The 23444-nt window shown below is 42.7% G+C and overlaps 1 protein-coding gene across 1 annotated transcript in view; it reads right to left on the minus strand.

Annotated features, from left to right (window-relative positions):
* LOC138638116 (probable cation-transporting ATPase 13A4) overlaps positions 1 to 23444 on the minus strand; it is a 542444-nt gene that overhangs the window by 305772 nt on the left and 213228 nt on the right. The window contains exons 7-8 of the mRNA XM_069727138.1: positions 12941 to 13075; positions 12786 to 12858 (exon numbers count right to left, since the gene is read on the minus strand). Of these exons, the coding sequence (XP_069583239.1) occupies positions 12786 to 12858; positions 12941 to 13075 (208 nt within the window). The remainder of the gene's footprint in view (positions 1 to 12785; positions 12859 to 12940; positions 13076 to 23444) is intronic.

A 23444-nucleotide genomic window follows, 5' to 3' on the forward strand; every position in this document is an offset into this window, starting at 1 on the left:
CTTCAGGCCCACATTTTTGCTGCACACAATGATTTGCTTCCAGACAACCCCTGCAACTTGGATGGGCAACTAATTGGCCACCATCAATTTAATTACTGGGCCGCATCACCTCGGGAAAATGACATCTAAATTAAGTCTCAGGCATAGTAGTTACTTGAGTGCCAGTATCAACTAAACCGCGGACGGCCTGACCATCCATTTCAGCCCATACAAGACGACTCAGAGACACTAAACTTGTGGGACTTCCTTTTCTTCTTCTTGACTGCTCAGGCTTTGGGCGGCATCCCCTAGCCATGGAGCCCTCTATTTTAGCTGTTGGTGGTTAGGAGATCGCCCCCGCCACGTGCATCCACGGGTATAATGTTCAATGTCTCCACATACAAAACAGATCTGCGATCTTTCTTTGCGAGGTTGTCTCTTTTCCTGGCGAGGCTTGGGATTAGTTCGACCTCTGGAGGGATCCAGGGTTAGGGGAGGCTTCGTCCTTAAGTCGAACCTTTCTTCTCGCATTCCCTGGATTTCCTTCTGGATGTTACTCACACAACTTTGTTCAGTTGCAAGAGCAGTGGATACCTCTCTGCTCCGAACCTTCCCTGCTGGGGCTGTCACCCCCTGCTCCTGCTCGGGTGCGCTCACCTCCACCCCAACCTCCAAAAAAGACATACGTGGATTAACCCACACGCGCTACCGCAAAGCCTGTTTAAGCAGCACATCTCTGTAGCCTGTCACTAGTTGGTCTCTCAGTATTATGTCAGGAGGCCCTACGCCAACATCATCCTGCTTAGCGATCACAGCATGGATCTCCTGCAGCGCAATTCCCTGACGTCTGTAAGGGTCTCTGTGCATTTCCTCTAGAATTTATAACCCCTTGGTAAAGGTATTTCACTCATGTGGGGGCCAAAACATGACAGAGTACCTCGCCTTCCTGTCCAGACCAATCTGTGCCTGCATCGCAGGGGTCATTGGATGCATCTTCAACATGCCCTTGACCCTTGCAGTCCAGTCCCATAGCAAAGTGTTGCTTCCTGCGAACTTTGGAAGGTTGCTCAGCATGGCTGCCAGCGGTATATTGGCCCTTGGGGTAGCCATGGCCTTCTGGTCTGTCTATTCTGAGCCTGTGGACTGCATCCTGCTGACTACACCAAGTGAAGGCAGGTTGCGGGATGCAGTGACAGACAGAAGGCAGAGCAAGGGTTAACAGATGTAAGTTTTAATTTAACAGGGGGTTAACTCCTTGCAGGGAGGTGCAGGGTTAAATGGGGAGAATAACAGTCCAATTGAAAGGATATGAAGGGTTAATAAACAAAGTGTCAGCAGTTCTTTGGTGCACTTATCGGGTCAGGAGTTCTTCAGAATGCAGGTGCTACTTGGGGGTTGATGGCGCCTGCAATGGCTGGCGTAGTGTTGTCCCCGGAGGATCTGTTGACAATGGTGGTCCGTCTTCTGGTAGCAGCGGTTGGTCTCCGGCACCTTTGGCTGAGCCCCTAATCCATGTACCTATGCAGCCAGAACAGACAAGGCTGCAACACTATCAGGGTTCCCCGTGAGCTGGCAGGTATATGCCGGAAAGGTGGGCCACAAATGTCTATCCGGCACCTGGTTCTCTCTCTGACACGTGTGCTGTACTCACCGTCACGACGCGCACGGCTCGTCGCTTTCTGCCAGTTACTGGGCACACTGCGCTTCTCACTCTGATTCCTGCTGACAATGGCGGGAGTACCAGGACGTGGGCCAGCGCAGTCCCACTGCTGAAGGGATGGAGCACACCTCTCGCTGTGCTGCGCGCAGCCTGCTCCCGCCAAGACTGCCTGCTTCTGCGCACGCTGTTGCATTTGATGCTTAGCCACACACCCTGTGTCTGAGTGCAAAGATCTGTCCAGTCTCTAACTCCTTCCCCTAGACAATAGAGGAGACATCCCCGACAGTTCCGGACACGGCATAGGACAGGTACACACGGCCCAGTTCTCCTCCTTACATGCACATACACTAAAAGATGAGAAATCAGTGGCCATATTTTGGGCTTTTACAGGGTAGGAATAAAAGGTCAGAAAAACATAAATGAAAATGTGATATACTACTAGAATATGTAGAAATTGTGAATGTGAGTCTCTGGAATTGTTGCTACAAGCTATCCTCTTTGGTATGGGAGATTAAATTTGCTTATCAAAAACCCTTAAAACAAATTATTACACTAACTTTTTTGTAGAATTTATAATTGTGTCCAATGGTACAGGAAAAATTGGTCCTGGCAATGGACAGCGCAGTGTAAGATGGAATAAAAACATACTACAGCTAAAAATATCAGAGCCACTAACAACAGCGGCACTGCTGGCATCAGCAAAAGTAGCGCAAGGGTAACAACTGCCCTCCTTTGCCTTTGGAATGCACATCAGTAGCTAATGAAGTATAGGGAAAGTGATACATAAGTTACATAACACATCTTAGTCACAACAGGATGATGTTACGCCTAACAGCAACACTGTCAGTTTGAGTCAGTGTTCTGTACTGTCCACCTCCTCCACCCCCTGAATACCTAATGTTTTTCAAAGTAGAATTTAATTTTCATTGATTTGAACTCTATTCAGTCATCCCATTAATGTATGTATTTCACAAGAAGAACATATTCCAGTTGATTTGAAACAGATGGAGTACACAATTATAATGCCAAGCTGTGTTGATGGCTTTGTGAGCTTTGGTAGAAGGGGCATTGCAAGTGACTTGAGCACTCATCACAGGCCAAATCTCAACAAGCTCTGGGTATTTTCCACTTAGAAACAACTGTTGCCCAGTTATGGATAATGCTGCTGATAACGGGGAAGCAAAATAGTGTGAAAAGCCTGTGTCTAGCAAGAGAGGATCCTCTGGGAGGAAATCTGTTTTTTTTGCTTTCAGCTTGGGAGTAAATGATGTTGGTGTAGGAGGGTAAGTAGTGCCTGACAGCTCTATTGGTGGTTGTGGTGATGGAAATTTCTATGTGCTGGCATCTCAGGTGTGTAAATTATTTTCTTCATTGCCTGAGGACTAACCTTTTACAGTATGCAGGCTATGGTGCTGTAAAATAAATATACAGCCTAAATCCTGGTATACATCGACTAGAAATAACATCTCTCCATCAGAATATGTCATTACCTACAGTGCTTAAATAGGAAAAGCAAACTGACCAGCAAAATGAGAAAAGTTCAAGCTCTCCTCCTTATTCACCTCGTGGTCATCATCATCCTCCTCCTCATTTACTGCTCTCGATACTCTTCCTCCTCTCTATCCATTACATTGTCAGTTTTCTGTGACCAAGAAATATGCATTCTGCTCTCTGATTGGGTAGAAAGCGAACGCAAACATGACCAAGTTCTCCACAATTGATGCTTAATCACCTGGATTTTACTATCTTTTGCTTATAATTGTAGACATTTATTTATTGAATAATTGGAATTGACATTGTCTCAAGTTCCACCATTGACAACAGCAGTTAAAGCCTTGAAGGTTACATGTACTTTATGACCCTTCCGTTTGATTCAATGTTTTGCAAAGATGCATGACTGTGTTTTTGGTGGTTAGATGACTCATACACTTCCTCCACATTATCCGCAATAAATATACACCCATACTAACCAGCAATAGTGAACAACAATATATCAAATGTGACCGAGGATAATTCCCGGGCCCAAGATTAAATTTTTGCTCTATTTTTTAAATATGCTACTTAGAACAAAGTTGTTCTTATCTTCAAAAGTGTATGTGGGCACTTCAACCGTTCCTTTGTGGTGAAAAACAGCTGCCAGGATTAGCTGCGATAGAGCAATACGACTTGGTCACTGGCTAATTTGCTAAATTACCACTGGGAGCGGGGAGGGAGTGACAGATAATATTATGCAACATACAAACTGGAGCATAAGTATCTCTGAAATCTGCCATTGAGAATTGGTAAGGTCCATAAGTCACTTACTGACGTTTTTGAAAGAGGGTACAAAATTCTTTGTTTTCAATTATGCAAATTTTTGGTATTTTTCAGCGTGTTTACATTTTTACTGAAATTAATATTTTGGCTTCAAAATCTGGTGTGAATTCCTTGGGGTTGATCCTGAAAAGATTGGGTTCCAGTACTGGAATAGGCACAAAATAAAAAGAAATTGTTGGGCTTCTATGGCTCCCAATTTTATCTAGGCTTCTGGCTCTCTGCTTCACCATTATATAGTTACATAGTTATTAAGGTTGAAGGAAGACTATATGTCCATCTAGTTCAACCCATAGCCTAACCTAACATGCCCTAACATGTTGATCCAGAGGAAGGCAAAAAAACGCATGTGGCAAAGATTAAGCTCCACATTGGGGAAAAAAATTCCTTCCCGACTCCACATACGGCAATCAGACTAGTTCCCTGGATCAACGCCCTATCAAGGAATCTAGTGTATATACCCTGTAACATTATACTTTTCCAGAAAGGTATCCAGTCCCCTCTTAAATTTAAGTAATGAATCACTCATTACAACATCATACGGCAGAGAGTTCCATAGTCTCACTGCTCTTACAGTAAAGAATCCGCGTCTGTTATTATGCTTAAACCTTTTTTCCTCCAACCGGAGAGGATGCCCCCTTGTCCCTGTTTCAGGTCTATGATTAAAAAGATCATCAGAAAGGTCTTTGTACTGTCCCCTCATATATTTATACATTAAAATAAGATCACCCCTTAGTCTTCGTTTTTCCAAACTAAATAGCCCCAAGTGTAATAACCTATCTTGGTATTGCAGATCCCCCAGTCCTCTAATAACCTTGGTCGCTCTTCTCTGCACCCGCTCCAGTTCAGCTATGTCTTTCTTAAACACCGGAGACCAGAACTGTGCACAGTATTCTAAGTGTGGTCGAACTAGTGACTTGTATAGAGGTAAAATTATATTCTCCTCATGAGCATCTATGCCTCTTTTAATGCATCCCATTATTTTATTTGCCTTTGTAGCCGCTGCCTGACACTGGCCACTGAATTTAAGTTTGTCATCCACCCATACACCCAGGTCTTTTTCATTGACGGTTTTGCCCAGAGTTTTAGAATTAAGCACATAATTATACATCTTATTACTTCTACCCAAGTGCATGACCTTACATTTATCCCCATTAAAGCTCATTTGCCATTTATCAGCCCAAGCTTCTAGTTTACATAAATCATCCTGTAATATAAAATTGTCCTCCTCTGTATTGATTACCTTGCAGAGTTTAGTGTCATCTGCAAATATTGAAATTCTACTCTGAATGCCCCCTACAAGGTCATTAATAAATATGTTAAAAAGTAGAGGGCCCAATACTGACCCCTGTGGTACCCCACTGCTAACCGCTACCCAGTCCGAGTGTGCTCCATTAATAACCACCCTTTGTTTCCTATCCCTGAGCCAGCTCTCAACCCACTTGCACATATTTTCCCCTATCCCCATTATTCTCATTTTGTGTATCAACCTTTCGTGTGGCACCGTATCAAAAGCTTTTGAAAAGTCCATATACACTACATCCACTGGGTTCCCTTGGTCCAATCCGGAACTTACCTCTTCATAGAAACTGATCAAATTAGTCTGACATGAACGGTCCCTAGTAAACCCGTGCTGATACTGGGTCATGAGGTTATTCCTCTTCAGATACTCCAGTATAGCGTCCCTTAGAATGCCCTCCAGGATTTTACCCACAGTAGAGGTTAAGCTTACTGGCCTATAATTTCTGAGTTCAGTTTTTGTTCCCTTTTTGAATATTGGCACCACATTTGCTATACGCCAGTCCTGCGGCACAGACCCTGTTATTATGGAGTCTTTAAAGATTAAAAATAATGGTCTATCAATGACTGTACTTAATTCCTGCAGTACTCGAGGGTGTATCCCATCCGGGCCCGGAGATTTGTCAATTTTAGTGATTTTTAGACGCCGCCGCACTTCCTGCTGGGTTAAGCAGGTGACATTTAATTGGGAATTTATTTCACTAGTCATTTTGTCTGCCATGGGATTGTCTTGTGTAAATACTGATGAAAAAAAGTCATTTAGCATATTGGCTTTTTCCTCATCCTCATCCACCATCTCACCCAGACTATTTTTAAGGGGGCCAACACTATCATTTTTTAGTTTCTTACTATTTATGTAGTTAAGGAATATTTTAGGATTATTTTTACTCTCTCTGGCAATGAGTCTCTCTGTCTCAATCTTTGCTGCCTTGATTTGCTTTTTACAGAATTTTTTTTAATTTTCTGTATTTATTTAATGCCTCCTCACTACCTACTTCCTTTAATTCTCTAAATGCTTTCTTTTTGTCACTTATTGCGCCCCTTACAACTCTATTTAGCCATATTGGTTTCCTCCTATTTCTAGTATGTTTATTCCCATACGGTATATACTGTGCACAGGTCCTATCCAGGATGCTAATAAACGTCTCCCATTTTCTTTGTCTATTTTTGTGTCTCAGGATATCGTCCCAGTTAATTGCACCAAGATCCTCTCTCATCCGTTGGAAATTTGCCCTCCTGAAGTTTAGTGTCCTTGTAACCCCTCTACTACACATCTTTTTAAAGGATACATGAAAACTTATTATTTTGTGATCGCTATTTCCCAAGTGACCCCCAACCCTTATATTATATTTTGTGTATGAATTTTTGACGGGCAAGCTATACTGGGATGACTTGCACTGGTAGGACCCTGTGAAGAACTGGGCACCTGAGCATGGATGGGCACAGAGAGCAAAATTTATTCAAAAAAAATATTGGGCTTCCATGACTTTCAAATTTCTTTTGGTTCCAGCTTTTTTCTTATTTTTAGTGAAATGCCTAATTTTTAAGGGGCACCAACTGTAATAAATTTGCATAGTAAGACCCTGCATAGGATTAGTCCCTCTGAGCAGGGAGGGAACAAAAAGAAAAATTGTTGTGAACAAAAATTCTTTGTATTGATGTAATTTCCAAGAGCAAAATTCTCAATTTTTATATGAATGATGTTTTTTTTTAGTGCAGGTAAAGCATGAACTTGCTCTTTTTTTTTAGTTCAGATGAATGTGAACCGTCATAGTTTTGAGCCAGTTTTAAAGGATTTCATAGTATTTTTCCACTAATACTCCCTGTATTCATTATGAAACAAACACCACTTAGCTGAAACACATGGATCCAACTTATTGCTGTTGGATATGAATAAATATATATTTTTATTTTTTTGTTGAGAAGGCATCACTTCTTACAGTATTTCAGGTTTGAAATAATTCAATATATACTAGTAATGTCTAATTCTTCTGGTTATGTGGAATCTATTGCAATTTCTTCAGCTACAAAATTATAATTCTGCAATACATGTTCTTCATTCAACAGTGTCAGTTCTTGGCACTAAGTCCCATGGCTGGAGAAGATGATCAATTGAGAAATACAACATTGATTCTTAGTTTTTCATGGTCTAGAAACCATAAGACCATACAAAATTGATGGGACACACAGATACAGTGGTGTTGCCACAAGAATGGAATGTCCGTCATCAAGTCCAGGACCTACATGTATCGTTTAAAAAAATGCATAGTCAATTAGATTTGCTGTAGATCATAGGACCAGACAGGTGAATTCTGAGTTTGGCCCTGTGCATGACATTACAGCCATTCTCATGGATATACAGGGAAGGACAGATTAGTGTGCCTGATCATAAAAGGCTAAAAGTGATAAAATAAAAAAAGCATGAAAATTTGTTTTGTGTTATTTATTATGAAATGTTCTACTTATCATCAATAACCAACCATTTATCTATAGCTACATATTTTCCAGTCAATTATACATTATTAAAGTTGCATTTGTGTTAAAGTGCAAAAAAGGGGTTAAATAGATAAAGCATAATGTTACACACATCTTATTCAGGCTTAGCAGTATAGAGCAGTATAGAGATTCACAAATCGATTTTTTGCAAATCAAATTCTTTCAATAAATTAATGAAATCCGTTGAATTAGAATTTTAAAAGATTTGATCTTTTCTAGTCATATATCATTTGTGTGCTCACTGCAGGAAATTACTGGCCTCAGCATTCACATGCCATATGTGCCGCCATCACTATGTAAGCTAGCTATGTAATGACGTAAGGCATGTGACCACCTGCAGGACTGGTGGAGATTATAGGAATGGCTGCTGATTTGAAACAGGAGATGTGAATAAACAAAAACTGTCAAATAGAAAAGAAAACCTGGTGCTCCCACCTAGATGTATTGCACTACTGCTGTAACAAGCATCAAGAGATTCACCAAACCTACTGTATGCCAATAGTGATCACTGGTTTCCTTTTGGTCTTCAAAATTTCTGTAGTTTGGTGAGGTCATGAATCACAGAGACGTTTGCGACACTTTCAGTTTGTTACGGCGCTGCCGGCCGGAGCGGGGCTGAGATACTTGTAATTATAGGAGTACTTATTACTGTAAGTTCCACCGACAGCTTTACAAGCTACACAAAGTTCCCTACAAAGAGTATAGGATACATTTTACTCCAATCACAATATCCATTTCGGACTTTTTTCAAAGATACCAGCAACCCACAGCAGGAATGTCAGTGAGTGTGTACAGATACTGTACAGTGCAAATTATTTACTGATTTTTTTTGCCAGTTTGAACTCCAGACTACTACATTTGCACTGATACCAGCAACCCACACCAGCAGAGGCATAGCTACCGTTTTGGTTCAGGCGGGGGGGGGGGCGAAACTTCTGAGTGGGCCCCTAACCAGGTAACCTTGATTACAGCTGGGTGACCCACCCTAATAGTGGAGGAGAACCTCAGCAGAAGACAGCGCTGTTACTGAAGATAATCTCTATATAAAGACCAACATAGATATTACCGCCATATGGTCAGTGGTAGATACCAGCCCTACAGAACATATAAGAGATCACAGTACAGTTACAGATAATGACTTACCGCTGACGTTCTTTCTGATGAAATCGTTCATTTTTCCCGTCTTTTCCATCTGGCCCAGACCGACATGACAACTTCTTCCATCCAGGACTCAGCTACAAAGATTACAACAAAGACACATTTCACTTCTCATATTCCAGCCCCATCACCATCTATTCCCAACCTGCACAAACTCCTCATCCTGCTGATACCCCAATACTGAGCTGCTGCTGTATGTGTCCCTATTACTGCCCCTGATACCCTAATACTGAGCCGCTGCTGCCGTACATGTCCCTGTTACTACACCTGATACCCCAATACTGAGCGGCTGCTGCCATATGTGTCCCTATTACTACACCTGATACCCCAATACTGAGCCGCTGCTGCCGTATGTGTCCCAATTACTGCCCCTGATACCCCAATACTTAGCCGCTGCTGCCGTATGTGTCCCTATTACTACACCTGATACCCAATACTGAGCCTCTGCTGCCAAATGAGTCCCTATTACTACCCCTGATACCCCAATACTGAGCCTCTGCTGCCGAATGTGTCCCTATTACTACACCTGATACCCCAATACTGAGCCGCTGATGTATCTGTCCCAATTACTGCCCCTGATACCCCAATACTGAGCCTCTGCTGCCAAATGAGTCCCTATTACTGCCCCTGATACCCCAATACTGAGCCTCTGCTGCCGAATGTGTCCCTATTACTACACCTAATACCCCAATACTGAGCCGCTGATGTATCTGTCCCAATTACTGCCCCTGATACCCCAATACTGAGCCGCTGCTGCCGTATGTGTCCCTATTACTACACCGGATACCCAATACTGAGCCTCTGCTGCCGAATGTGTCCCTATTACTGCCCCTGATACCCCAATACTGAGCCTCTGCTGCCGAATGTGTCCCTATTACTACACCTGATACCCCAATACTGAGCCGCTGATGTATCTGTCCCTATTACTGCCCCTGATACCCCAATACTGAGCCGCTGCTGCCATATGTGTCCCTATTACTGCACCTGCTGTGTGGTTCTCTGTGCCCTCTCAATTCTAAAGCAACTCTCTACAATATAGTAATGCCAGGTGCAAGTGCCCTACAAAACAGTGCCCATATTTTGCCCCCTAGAAAGTAATTTTGCCCTGTGTGCCCCTTTGATAACCACAGTAACCTGAGTTCCCCTATAGCAATAAGTGCCCATTTTACATTTAATAATGTCCCAAGTCTCCCCTTGTACAGCTCCCTTTAATACAGCATGATGCTCTCTCCTTCAGTGTTTTGTTCTCTGGCTCCACTTCATCTCCTCTTCCTCTCACTGTCGGGGTACCTCAGGGCTCAGTCCTTGGCCCCCTTCTCTTCTCTCTCTACACGGCCCCAATTGGACAGACCATCAGCAGATTTGGCTTTCAGTACCATCTTTATGCCGATGACACACAACTATACACATCCTCCCCTGACCTTACCCCGCTGTACTACAGAACGCCACTGACTGTCTGTCTGCAGTCTCCAACATCATGCCTGCTCTCTATCTGAAACTCAACCTCTCCAAAACTGAACTTCTTCTGCTCCCGCCATCTACTAACCTCCCTAAATCTGACATTTCCCTCTCCATGGGTGGCACCATAATAACACTCCGGCAGCAGACGCGCTGTCTGGGTGTTATGTTTCACTCCGATCTCTCCTTCACCTCCCACATACAATCTCTTGCCTGCTCGTGCCATTTACACCTAAAGAACATCTCTAGAATCCGCTCTTTTCTCACCATGGAAACAACAAAAACCCTCACTGTCGCCCTGATCCACTCCTGCTTGGACTACTGTAATGCTCTACTAATTGGCCTCCCCCTTACTCGACTTTCCCCTCTCCAGTCTATCCTTAAAGGGAACCTGTCACCCCGTTTTTTCAGTAGGAGATAAAAATACCGTTAAATAGGGCCTGAGCTGTGCTTTACAATAGGGTATTTTTTGTCCCCTGATTCCCTACCTATGCTGCCGAAATACCTTACAAAAGTGTCCTTTTTCGCCTGTCAATCAGGCTGGTCAGGTCAGATGGGCGTGGTCACAGCGCTGTTTCTCCCCCACATCTTGCTTATGTTCCCGTTGGTGGCGTAGTGCTTCTCGCATGCGCCAGTGCCGAATGCACTGCGCAGCTGTAGAAAAAGAGCGCGCTCGCCGCTATTGTTTCTCGGTGGGCGCGGCCATCTTCCTGAGGCCGCGCGTGCACAGATGGAGTCTCCTGCTTCCCGGGGCTTCAGGAAAATGGCCGCGGGATGCTGCGCGTGCGCAGATGGACATCGCGGCGGCCATTTTCCTGAAGTCGAGTTCGAATTGTATTGTTAACGTTGTTACTTATGACTGTTTTTTTGAAACTGTTAAACTGTAAAGCACTGCGGAATATGTTGGCGCTATATAAATAAAGATTATTATTATTATTATTATTATTATTATTATTAATCTCCACACTGTATGGTAGCCACCTAGATAGCCTCCATATACAGTAGCATAATGCACCAAATAGTCAACAATATAGTATAATGCACCCCCATAGGCAGACTCATTCTCTGCCCTCCGTAGTATACGCCTGCGCAAGGCAAGATTGCCTTGCGCAGGCGTGTACTATGGAGGACAGAGAATGAACTTCAATCCAATATTGCGGGCAGCATGCAGCCAGCGGGTAAGGAAAGGGTGAATCAAACACCCGAAAACTCCACCCATATGACCCAAAACCAGTTCCGCCAAATTCAGGTGATAGGTTCCCTTTAACTAGTTAAATGCCGCTGTCAAATGCTGACAGCGGCATTTAACTACCACTTCCGCCGGAAATGCCCACATCGCCGACCATGTCACATGATCTCCTTGAGACCTCTATGGTTACTGATACCGGCTTGCTGTGAGCGCCACCCTGTGGTTGGCGCTCATAGCAAGCCTGCAATTCAGCTACATAGGCGCGATCTGATGATTGCTGCTATGCAGCAGAGCCGATCAGGCTTTGCCAGCTTCTAGCCTCCCTTGGAGGCTATTGAAGCAGGCAAAAGTTAAAAAAAATGTTTAAAAAAATATAAAAAAAATAAAAAAAATAAAAGTTTAAAGCACCCCCTTTCGCCCCATTCAAAATAAAACAATAAAAAAATCAAGCATGCACATATTTGGTATCGCCGCATTCAGAATCGCCCTATCTATCATTAAAAAAAGGATTGACCTGATCGCTAAATGGCGTAGCGAGAAAGAAATTCGAAACGGCAAAATTACGTTTTTTTGGTCGCCGCGACAATACAATAAAATGCAATAATGGGCGATCAAAAGAATGTATCTGAACCAAAATGGTATCACTAAAAATGTCAGCTCAGCACGCAAAAATAAACTACGAGTATCGGAAAATGGCGCTTTTTTTTTTTTAGCAAAGTTTTGAATTATTTTCACCACTTAGATAAAAAATAGCCTAGACACGTTTGGTGTCTATGAACTCGTAATGACCTGGAGAATCATAATGGCAGGTCATTTTTAGAATTTAGTGACCCTAGCAAAAAAGCCAAACAAAAAACACGCATTGGGATTGCACTTTTTTTGCAATTTCACCTCACTTGGAATTTTTTTCCCATTTTCTAGTACAGGACATGGTACAACCGATGATGTTGTTCAAAAGTACAACTTGTCAAAAAGTAAGCCCTCATATGGCCATATTGACGGAAAAATAAAAAAGTTATGGCTCTGGGAAGTAGGGGAGCGAAAAACGAACACCTAAAAACGGAAAATCCCAAGGTCATGAAGGGGTTTTAATTATATATCTGCATATATGTTTCAATGTACATTTTTAAGACTATAAATTAAAAAGAGAGAACACTACTGACATACACACTACTACATACAGTAGCTACATGTTACTAATCACTAAATTAGTAAATTCTCTGTAACTGTTACCTCCGTTTTTATGAAGCACTGAAACCAAAATGCTGTTGTAGGATGCTGACATTCTGTGCAGTTTGACTGATTGCTAAAATGAAAAGATGTGTAAATATTTTTTGCTAATGAAAATGGAATAGAACACTGTTTTCTTTAAACACAAGCACACATACCTTTCTTAAATTATACACTGTTGCAGAAATAGACAAGATTGTCATAAATAAAATAGCTGAGCTATATTCATAGTATCCTGTAGCTATCCATATACTTAAAGAATAGACTTGAAACACATAAAATGGGTTGAAAACCTGTAAAGCAGAAGAAAAGAATTATTTCACATATGCATAGTTCCAACAATTGTAAAAGAATAATTTTGTCTTGTGTTCCAAGACTAGATTCCTAGATTGGGGTTAATCTAGCATTGAATTTGAACAGACCCGAGGAAGATCTGATGCTGTCTACAGTACTCAAAAAACATAGAAAACTTGTGGACAATGGCGTGTGTCAAATGATCTATGGAATGCAATTAAATGAACTGTATTGTGTGAATATTACTCAAAGTTGTTCATGCTCTTTTTATATGCAATCATGTGTTAGTTTAAAATTGACCCTCCAGCTGTTTTTTATTACTTCCACATTAATTCCACATACTTTTGTTAACCCTGTACCGACATTTTGTTAGGAGTTTTTTTGCCATCAATTTCTAAATTAATATTTTTTTTAAATTAAAGATTTGTATCTGCATTTTTGTGCAGGAATTATCAGACTATCTAGATCCACTGACCTTGCCTCTCTCTGCCTCCACCTTGACATGTCTGCTGGTGGTAGCGGGTAACTATGATGTCGGACACCAACGCCAAGACTTCCGATATCTGAGCGGTTGATAATAGTGCGACTCATAACTGCTCCTCCCTCATTGGTGAGTCAGAATATAAAAAGCCAGTGTCTCTATCCTAAACTTACCCCTCTGCCAGAAGGTAAAAATGTTATTTCCTCTGCAGATTTTGCCCTCCTATTATTATCTTTACCATTGCCTATGGTATTTTTACTTCTGTCATCTGCACTTACTATAGGATATCTTTACTTATTTTACCAGCATTCTCAGTCTGTCAGTCTAAACTTTGTTGCTAGTCATTTGACACTTCCCCAACATATTAAGTTATGCTATGTGCCACTTGGTACCTTTGTAACATGCTGCCTGAAACTTGATCTCACTTGTAGGATCAGCTACTTGACCTCTATAGCAACATACTGTTATTAATAAATGTTTTGTTACCCTGCCTTTGGATATTCATTCTTCTTATGATTCTTTTTGTTTTGGTCTACATGACATTGCATGATTTTGGCTTAATTTGTGCAGTAGTTATTTGTGTCTACACTCTCCTTTTATCTGCTTTTTCTGTGTTATTTAATTAATAAAGATTCATTTTTATTACTATAGTCAGTAAGGTCAGCAGTGCCACGTTTCCCTCACTGCTTCCTTAAATTTTAGGGTAGAGCATTCATAAGCGCTTTGCTCCTTTCTCTGAAATAACGAAGCAGCTGCATAGTTCTCTCGATCTGTGTAATTAATGATGAGCAGGAGAGATTATGCTGAGCATGCTAGCAGGTTAGTTAAAGAATAATGATGGGCAAACCCGAACAGTAAAGTTCGTGGTCCGTATTAGACACCTAATGTCTGTGCACTGACCCTAAACACGAACTTCACCAGGAAGTCAGGGCTACTGTTCATGTTCGGACATTTGAACAAAGTTTTTTGAAAGGCTACAGTGAGGCCAATCAATAAGCCATCTCAAGGAGAGGTTTAACTCTGCTCCGGCTTTGATTCAGAGAGGTGAGACTAAGCCCTTTCTGATTGAGGTGGACACCTCATCAATAGGAGAGAGGGCTGTGCTGTCCCAGGAGGGAGAGGATGGTGTGCATCCCTGTGCTTTCTTTTCTAAGAAATTTTCAGATGCGGAGCTCAACTACGATGTTGGGAACCGAGAATTGATGGCTATTAAGCTTGGGTTTGAGCATTAGGGACGTTTTTTGGAGGTCGCTAGACATCCTCTACAAGTCTTTACTGATCATAAGAACCTGAACTATCTGGATGCTGCTAAACATTTGAATGCCGCCAAGCTAGGTGGGCATTGTTTTTTGCCCGGTTCCATTTTTCTGTGACATATATCCATGGGACAAAAAGTGTTAAAGCTGATGCTTTATCTCAAAGTTTCTCCCCAGCAGTTAATACTGAAAAGTAAGAATCTATTCTACAGAGAGGGGCGGTGGTGGCAGCATTAGGTTCTGAGTGGGAAAATAGCATTCTTAAAGCCCAGGATACGGCACCAACTAACACTCCGTATGGGAAATTATTTGTGCCTAAAGCCCTGAGGAGAGCTTTGTTTACGGAATGTCATGAGTCTTGTTTGGCGGGTCATCCAGGGATTGTGGAAACAAGGAAGTCCATCAGTCTGTGTTTTTGGTGGCAGGGGAGGCTAAGAGAAATTGTCAAGTGGGTGCATCAGTGTACCATGTGCGCTAAGTCCAATCCTTCTCATGCTCTGGCAGCAGGGTTGCTTTGCCCGTTAGAGGTTCCTAGTTCTCCATGGACGCATCTTGCAATCGATTTTATTACCGACCTGCCGGTCTCTGAGGGTTTTTCTGTTAGTTGGGTTGTTGTGGACCGGTTTAGAAAGATGTGTCATCTGGTCCCGTTCAATAAATTATCCTGCGCTAAGACACTTTCCAGGGCATTTGTGAAAGAGATTGTCAGATTCCATGGTGCTCACACGGACATTTTCTCCAATACTGGACCACAGTTTGTGGCTCTCTTTCGGCGTGCCTTTTGTGACAGACTTAAGGTTCATTTGTCATTTTCATCAGGATATCATCCACAGTCCAATGGACAGACCAAGAGGAAGAACCAGGATGTTGAGCAGTTTTTGATATGTTTTGTAGCGGACAATCAGGAGATGTGGTCGGAATATCTACCATTAGCTGAGTTTGCTCCCAATAATCATACGTCTTCTTCGGCTGGGTATTCTCCTTTCTTTTTTGTACTGGGAAGAATCCATCTTTTGGTCCTTTTTCTAGGATTGGGGCGGCGGTGCCTGAGGAGAAGAGTTTTTCTGGAAATTTGGAAAGGGTTTGGACCAATGTGCTCCATAATCTTTAACAGGCTAATAGGAGGTCTAAGAAATTTTTGACAAGAGAAGAAGGGTGGTGTGGTTTGGTTGTCCTCTAGAAATCTGAGCTTGAAGATCCCTTCTAATAAGTTGGGGCCGAAGTGTGTAGGACCTTTCAAAGTGGTTCACATTGTCAACACATCAGTGGTGAGATTAGACATTCCTTCGTCCTGGAAAATTAATTCAGTTTTTCATGTATCTTTGCTGAAGAAGGTTGATACGCCAGATAAGGTGGCTATGTTTGATACCGTGCCGCACAAGAGGTTGGTACACAAAATGAGAATGCTTGGTCTGGGGGAAAATGTGTGTAAATGGGTTAGTAACTGGCTTAGTGATAGAAAGCAGAGGGTGGTTATAAATGGTATAGTCTCTAACTGGGTCGCTGTGACCAGTGGGGTACCGCAGGGGTCAGTATTGGGACCTGTTCTCTTCAACATATTCATTAATGATCTGGTAGAAGGTTTACACAGTAAAATATCGATATTTGCAGATGATACAAAACTATGTAAAGCAGTTAATACAAGAGAAGATAGTATTCTGCTACAGATGGATCTGGATAAGTTGGAAACTTGGGCTGAAAGGTGGCAGATGAGGTTTAACAATGATAAATGTAAGGTTATACACATGGGAAGAGGGAATCAATATCACCATTACACACTGAACGGGAAACCACTGGGTAAATCTGACAGGGAGAAGGACTTGGGGATCCTAGTTAATGATAAACTTACCTGGAGCAGCCAGTGCCAGGCAGCAGCTGCCAAGGCAAACAGGATCATGGGGTGCATTAAAAGAGGTCTGGATACACATGATGAGAGCATTATACTGCCTCTGTACAAATCCCTAGTTAGACCGCACATGGAGTACTGTGTCCAGTTTTGGGCACCGGTGCTCAGGAAGGATATAATGGAACTAGAGAGAGTACAAAGGAGGGCAACAAAATTAATAAAGGGGATGGGAGAACTACAATACCCAGATAGATTAGCGAAATTAGGATTATTTAGTCTAGAAAAAAGACGACTGAGGGGCGATCTAATAACCATGTATAAGTATATAAGGGGACAATACAAATATCTCGCTGAGGATCTGTTTATACCAAGGAAGGTGACGGGCACAAGGGGGCATTCTTTGCGTCTGGAGGAGAGAAGGTTTTTCCACCAACATAGAAGAGGATTCTTTACTGTTAGGGCAGTGAGAATCTGGAATTGCTTGCCTGAGGAGGTGGTGATGGCGAACTCAGTCGAGGGGTTCAAGAGAGGCCTGGATGTCTTCCTGGAGCAGAACAATATTGTATCATACAATTATTAGGTTCTGTAGAAGGACGTAGATCTGGGTATTTATTATGATGGAATATAGGCTGAACTGGATGGACAAATGTCTTTTTTCGGCCTTACTAACTATGTTACTATGTTACTATGCCGCCTACACCCCAACTGATGAGGACTGTGAGTTTGAGATTTCACGCATTATTGATTCCAGGGGGCATAGGGGAGGGGTACCGTATCTTGTGTCCTGGAAGGGTTTTGGTCCCGATGACAATTCTTGGGGGAAAGCTGTGGATGTCACACCCTCAAGGTTAATTAAGGCTTTTCACAGGAGATTTCCGAATTAGGCCCGGTGTGAGGAAAATGTATATAATAAGTTTAGTTTCTCTGCCAGCACATATAGGGTGGGCGTTGACCCCCCTTTACTTCAGCTGTAGAAGAGCTTTTATTGCTTCTTGCTGGAAATTCCTGACTTTCAGCTCTCAAACCTCTCATGCCCCTCGCAAAGGAATTTTTACGATCAGGTATAGATGCATAGACAGTTGTACCAGCTGAAACTGGTCGGATCTCCCTTTGAAAACATGAGGCTCTTTGTCCTAATATTGCAAGATATTGGGCCAATGATTTAGGCTAAGAGAATAATAAATACATATTGCTAACATCCATCGGCTGATCGCTCCACCACTGTAAGCAGGAGCCTCCAAGTCCAACAGGGACAGAGTACGGATTTCTCTGGAACTGAGTGTCCCTACTAGCTCGAATTTAGTATCTATAGAGAGCAAATCTGAATACAAGATGTATGCTGGGTGTGTTATGATTCTGACATGTTCTGTAGCAGAGATACAGGCTTTAGACAAACTTGTGTGAAATTTACTAAGACTGAAGAGAGAGGAGGGTCTGGGTAAACCCGCCCTGTTGGTGATGTCACAGGCCGAGGTTTAGAAGTTTCTGCCAGGCCCCCAGCAGTTAGTTTTTCACCTGAGGAGCCTGACTGCCAGTCCTCATGCACTGGGACAGATGGAAACTCCACCAACTAGCGTGGTTGCCTGCAATGCTCTGAACACATGTAAGTGTTGATTTCTCATGTAATCCCTGTTTTTTTTATAATTACCTTTGTACATATTTTCAATTGTCTCATATTGTAACATCTTTATATGCCTTCTTTATAAACACTGCCTTTTTTCGGAGTAAAATATATAAATTACTAGTTTCCGTTCTTCCTGCTCTAAAACGTACCCTAAGTCTTCTGAAGGGAAATACGCTACTGTTTTGGGTTAGCTTCGGACCCCTTTAATTGGAGCTGGTGGCAGCATACCTTTGTACGGGGTAGTTGGGAGTCATTGTAGCGACTGCGCGTTGATAATTATTGTTCCTGCCTGAGCGGGAGTAGTTAAATCGCCTCGCTGCAGCGTGTCCAATAGCCAGTACATAGCAGGCAGCCTTTCTTGCGACTAATTACCCTAGGTGCAGTACCTAGTCTCACCTGAGAGTAAGTGGGGCGCCAGAGAGCTGCAAGTTTTAAGTGGAACTGTAAGCAGGATATACATAAATCCCTGCAGTTCGTGGTATATTGAAGAGCAGTGGGATACCTAAAATAAGCCCCTGCTGTAATACAAGAGGTCAATAGCCTTGTGTGTTTTTTTTTTCATCACATTGTAGCAGTGGAGGGATAACTAAGATAAGCCCCCCTGCACATGTGATAGCCGTCTGTTGGCCTAAAGTCACCCCGATCCGTGACGTAGGGGTGACGGTCACGGTGTGAATCATGACACCCGGCCTAGAGGATCCACGGGATCCTTGTTAAAGGGGAGGTACTGTTAGAATTTGTTTAGCTTGTTACTATCTGTCAATTTTCTTGTGGAGTTCTGGCTGCTGGTCTTTTTCCTGCTGGTGCTGGGTTTGTCTTGGGTCAGGTGTTTGTTTCACTCTTTATTAACCAGCACCTGCCTCCCAGTCCTTGCTGGACAACAGTGTTTATCTGCTTGAGCTCTAGCTTGGTGCTTTGCTTTGTCTTCTGTGTGTGTTATTTGTGATGTGCTGGTACCTCTGGTTCTGCTAGCCTTATTTTCTGTTTTCTATTGCTTTCTGCAACCTTCTCTTTGTTTTCTATTAGGACGTGACCCATTTTTATACCCAGTCCTAAGTTATTTTAGGGAATCCCTTCCTCTTATCTATAGGTCTTTGCTTGAGATTAACCTAGGATCGCCGATGGGTCTATTTGCAAGGAATGGGTCGCCCACTCCATCGTAGGGTTTCAGCCTAGTCATAGTGCAGGGTCAGTTTCCCCCTTTCTACCTTACACCTGTGTTGCAGATCTGTAACAGCAGCCTTCAGCTGTCAGCTTTATCTTGGTGGGATATCAAAAATAGAGGGGTCTACATGCCGTTTTTTAAACTATTTAAACGATCACAAGCCAAGCTAAAGCAGGCAGCTATGAGCTAGTATTCTCAGACTGAGAAGGGTCCATCGATATTAGCCCTCCCCATCCTAAAAATAGCAGTTCACAGCCACCCTTGAAAAGGTGCATCCATTAGATGTGCCAATTCTGGCTCTTTGCCAGGCTCTTCCCACTTGCCCTGGGGCAGTGGCAGTTAAGGTAAAATTTTTGGGTTGATGTCAGCTATTTTATTTCCGTCTGTCGATGATCCATTTGTCCCATGACAAGGTTCAACTCTGCTACATCTAGATGCATTGCTCAGCAATGGCATTATTTAACTGCTCAGCTTGGCATCTAGGACACACTGAGCTGAGCATGGGAACGGGGCTGTGTGTTACCAGTGGAAACCTTGATGACATCACCTTGGTCACACACAGCCAATTTCTCAGACTCAGCTCAGTGTTTCATTGAACATTGGGCTGAGTGGTTCTATCATGCCATTACTCAGCAATGCATCCAGATGTAGCGGAGTTGGACCTCATTGTGGGACAAATGGATTATCGGTGGAAAGGTGAGTATAAGTTTGCTTTTTTACTTTTATCTTTGGAGAATAAATGGGTAAAAGAGGGTTTTGAATTTTATTTCAAACAAAGGACTTTTTCTGTGCCTGTCTTTATTACAATCTTGCTATGAGGTTAGTAATAGGGGCATCTTATAGACATCTCTACATCTCTCCAGTACTAACCCCTGGGCTTGATATCAGCCGCCATAAAACAGCTGACATCAACCCCAAAAATATTACCCCACTTGCCACTGCACAAGGGCAAGTGGAAAAAGCAAAAGCTAAGAGCTAGAATTGACTCATCCTGTGGATGCGCCAGTTCTGGGGTGGCTGAGCATATCTAGGGTGGCTGGAGCTGATGTTCTTGATCTGGGACAGGGCCAGCATCCATAGCCCCTTTCTAGACCACTGATATTAGTGGCCTAGAAAGGGGCTATAGATGTTGGTCCTGTTCCAAATATCAGCCCATGGCTGTCTGTTTAGCCTTTGCTGTTTATTGAACATTTGGGAACACCAAGTCATTTTTTGGGGGTCTCACATTTAATAGCCAATAAAGGCAAAGCAAAGAGCTATGAGCTGATAGTAATTGCCAGGGAACCTTTATGGCTATTGTCCCCTTCTCAGAATATTAATATCAACCCCCAGCTGTCGGCCTTCCCTCAGCTAGTTATGAAAATTACGGGAGACCCAACACAGTTTTTTTATTTATTTTAGTTAAAAAAAAGCTTACTTATATTCACCTTTCCACAAATAATCCATTTGTCCCACGGTGATGTCCAACCCTGACTCATCTGGATGCATTGCTGAGTGTTGGCATGATACGCGCCACTCTGCTCGGCATCCAGGAAACACTTGCACAGGGTTATCACTTGAGTGTGTGCCTCTTTTTATATGTAATATTTTTTAATTAAATAAAATGTCTATCTTTCACCTTCTGATCTGTGTCATATGTTGTGTTCTGAATAAAATATGGCTATAAGAGATTTCCAAGTCATTGCTTTCTTGTTTTATTTACTTTTTATACAGCATTTTGGGGGAATTGCAGTTGCAGATAAAGATCACTTTTAGACAACAGTAACTTCTAGAGGTCTGTGTACTGCATATGTACCGTATATATTCGAGTATAAGCCGAGATTTTCAGCCCACTTTTTTGGGCTGAAAGTCCCCCTCTCGGCTTATACTCGAGTCATATACCCGGGGGTCGGCAGGTGAGGGAGAGCGAGGGCTGTGTAATCATACTTACCTGCTGCGGCGCGGTCCCTGCAGTCCCTGGCTTCCCCGGCGCTGCAGATTCTTCCTGTACTGAGTGGTCACATGGCCCATAGGGGAGGAGCCGCATATTCATTGCTGTAAATGATCGGTAACTGTGACCGCTCAATTACAGGAAGAAGCTGCAGCGCCGGGGAAGAAGCAGGGACTGCAGGGACCGCGCCGCAGCAGGTAAGGGGAGCGCAGCGCTGCGCTATATTTACCTGCTCCTCGCTCCGGTGCAGCTCAGTCTCTAGCGTCCTCTAGCAATGACGCTCAGGTTAGAGGGCGCTGTGACGTAGTCAGTGCGCGCCTTCTGCTGAGCGTCAGTGCTGGAGTCGGAGCCGCACGAGGAGCAGGTAAATATTGAAAGCGCCGGCACCCTGAGCAAGAGAGGTGAGTATGTGATTTTTTTTTTTTATGGCAGCACCAGCAGCATTATATAAGGAGCATCTATGGGCCCATAAAGAACGGTGCAGAGCATTATATATGGCACAGCATTATATAAGGAGCATCTATGGGGCCAAAAAGTACGGTGCAGAGCATTATATATGGCACAGCTTTATATAAGGAGCATCTATGGGGCCAAAAAGTATGGTGCAGAGCATTATATATGGCACAGCATTATATAAGGAGCATCTATGGGGCCAAAAAGTACGGTGCAGAGCATTATATATGGCACAACATTATATAAGGAGCATCTATGGGGCCAAAAAGTACGGTGCAGAGCATTATATATGGCACAACATTATATAAGGAGCATCTATGGGGCCAAAAAGTACGGTGCAGAGCATTATATATGGCACAACATTATATAAGGAGCATCTATGGGGCCAAAAAGTACGGTGCAGAGCATTATATATGGCACAACATTATATAAGGAGCATCTATGGGGCCAAAAAGTATGGTGCAGAGCAATATATATGGCACAGCATTATAAGGAGCATCTATGGGGCCAAAAAGTACGGTGCAGAGCATTATATATGGCACAGCTTTATATGGCACATCTATGGGGCCATAAAGAACGGTGCAGAGCATTATATATGGCACAGCTTTATAAGGAGCATCTATGGGGAAATAATGAACGGTGCAGAGCAATATACCGTATATGGGGCACAGCTTTATAAGGAGCATCTATGGGGCCATAATCAACGGTGCAGAGCAATATATATGGCACAGCTTTATAAGGAGCATCTATGGGACCATAATGAACGGTGCAGAGCATTATATGTGGCACAGCTTTATATGGAGCATCTATGGGGCCATAATGAACGGTATAGAGCATTCTATATAGCACAGTTGTATATGGAGCATCTATGGGGCAATAATGAATGGTATGGAGCATTTATTTTTATTTTTGAAATTTACGAGTAGCTACTGCATTTTCCACCCTAGGCTTATACTCGAGTCAATAAGTTTTCCCAGTTTTTTGTGGCAAAATTAGGGGGGTCGGCTTATATTCGGGTCGGCTTATACTCGAGTATATACGGTAATATGGCTACTGGAATACATCAGTATTACTGATGTCCTTAAATCAATCTAAGAATTTTTTCCCTGAACTAAATGAAAAAATAAGCCAATGCTGAATGCTGCAGTGTTTTTTATTTAGCTAAAACTTGCAGTGCAAAGAGATATTTTGGCTGGCTTATGTCCAAGAGAATTATTGCTTTCAAGTAATTTGGCTCAGAATATCTTCTATCAATGGTCTCTTGTTTAGAATTGGGATTATTTTCTTTGCAGCTTATTAAAATACAAAAGCATTGCAAAGGGGAACATAATGCACGTTTTGAAAATCCACTTTGCCTTTTTTAACCTCTTAAATTAATAATATTATTTTTATTATGAATATTTATTTATATAGCAACATTAATTCCATGGTGCTGTACATTAGACCAGAGGTGTCAAACTGCATTCCTCGAGGGCTGCAAACAGGTCATGTTTTCAGGATTTCCTTGTACTGCACAGGTGATAATTTAATCACCTGCACAGAATGATTCCAGCACCTTGTGCAATGCTAAGGAAATCTTGAAAACAAGCATGGTTTGAGGCCCTCGAGGAATG

Source organism: Ranitomeya imitator, chromosome 5 (genome assembly GCF_032444005.1).
Source record: "Ranitomeya imitator isolate aRanImi1 chromosome 5, aRanImi1.pri, whole genome shotgun sequence".
NCBI classification, from domain to species: Eukaryota; Metazoa; Chordata; class Amphibia; order Anura; family Dendrobatidae; genus Ranitomeya; species Ranitomeya imitator.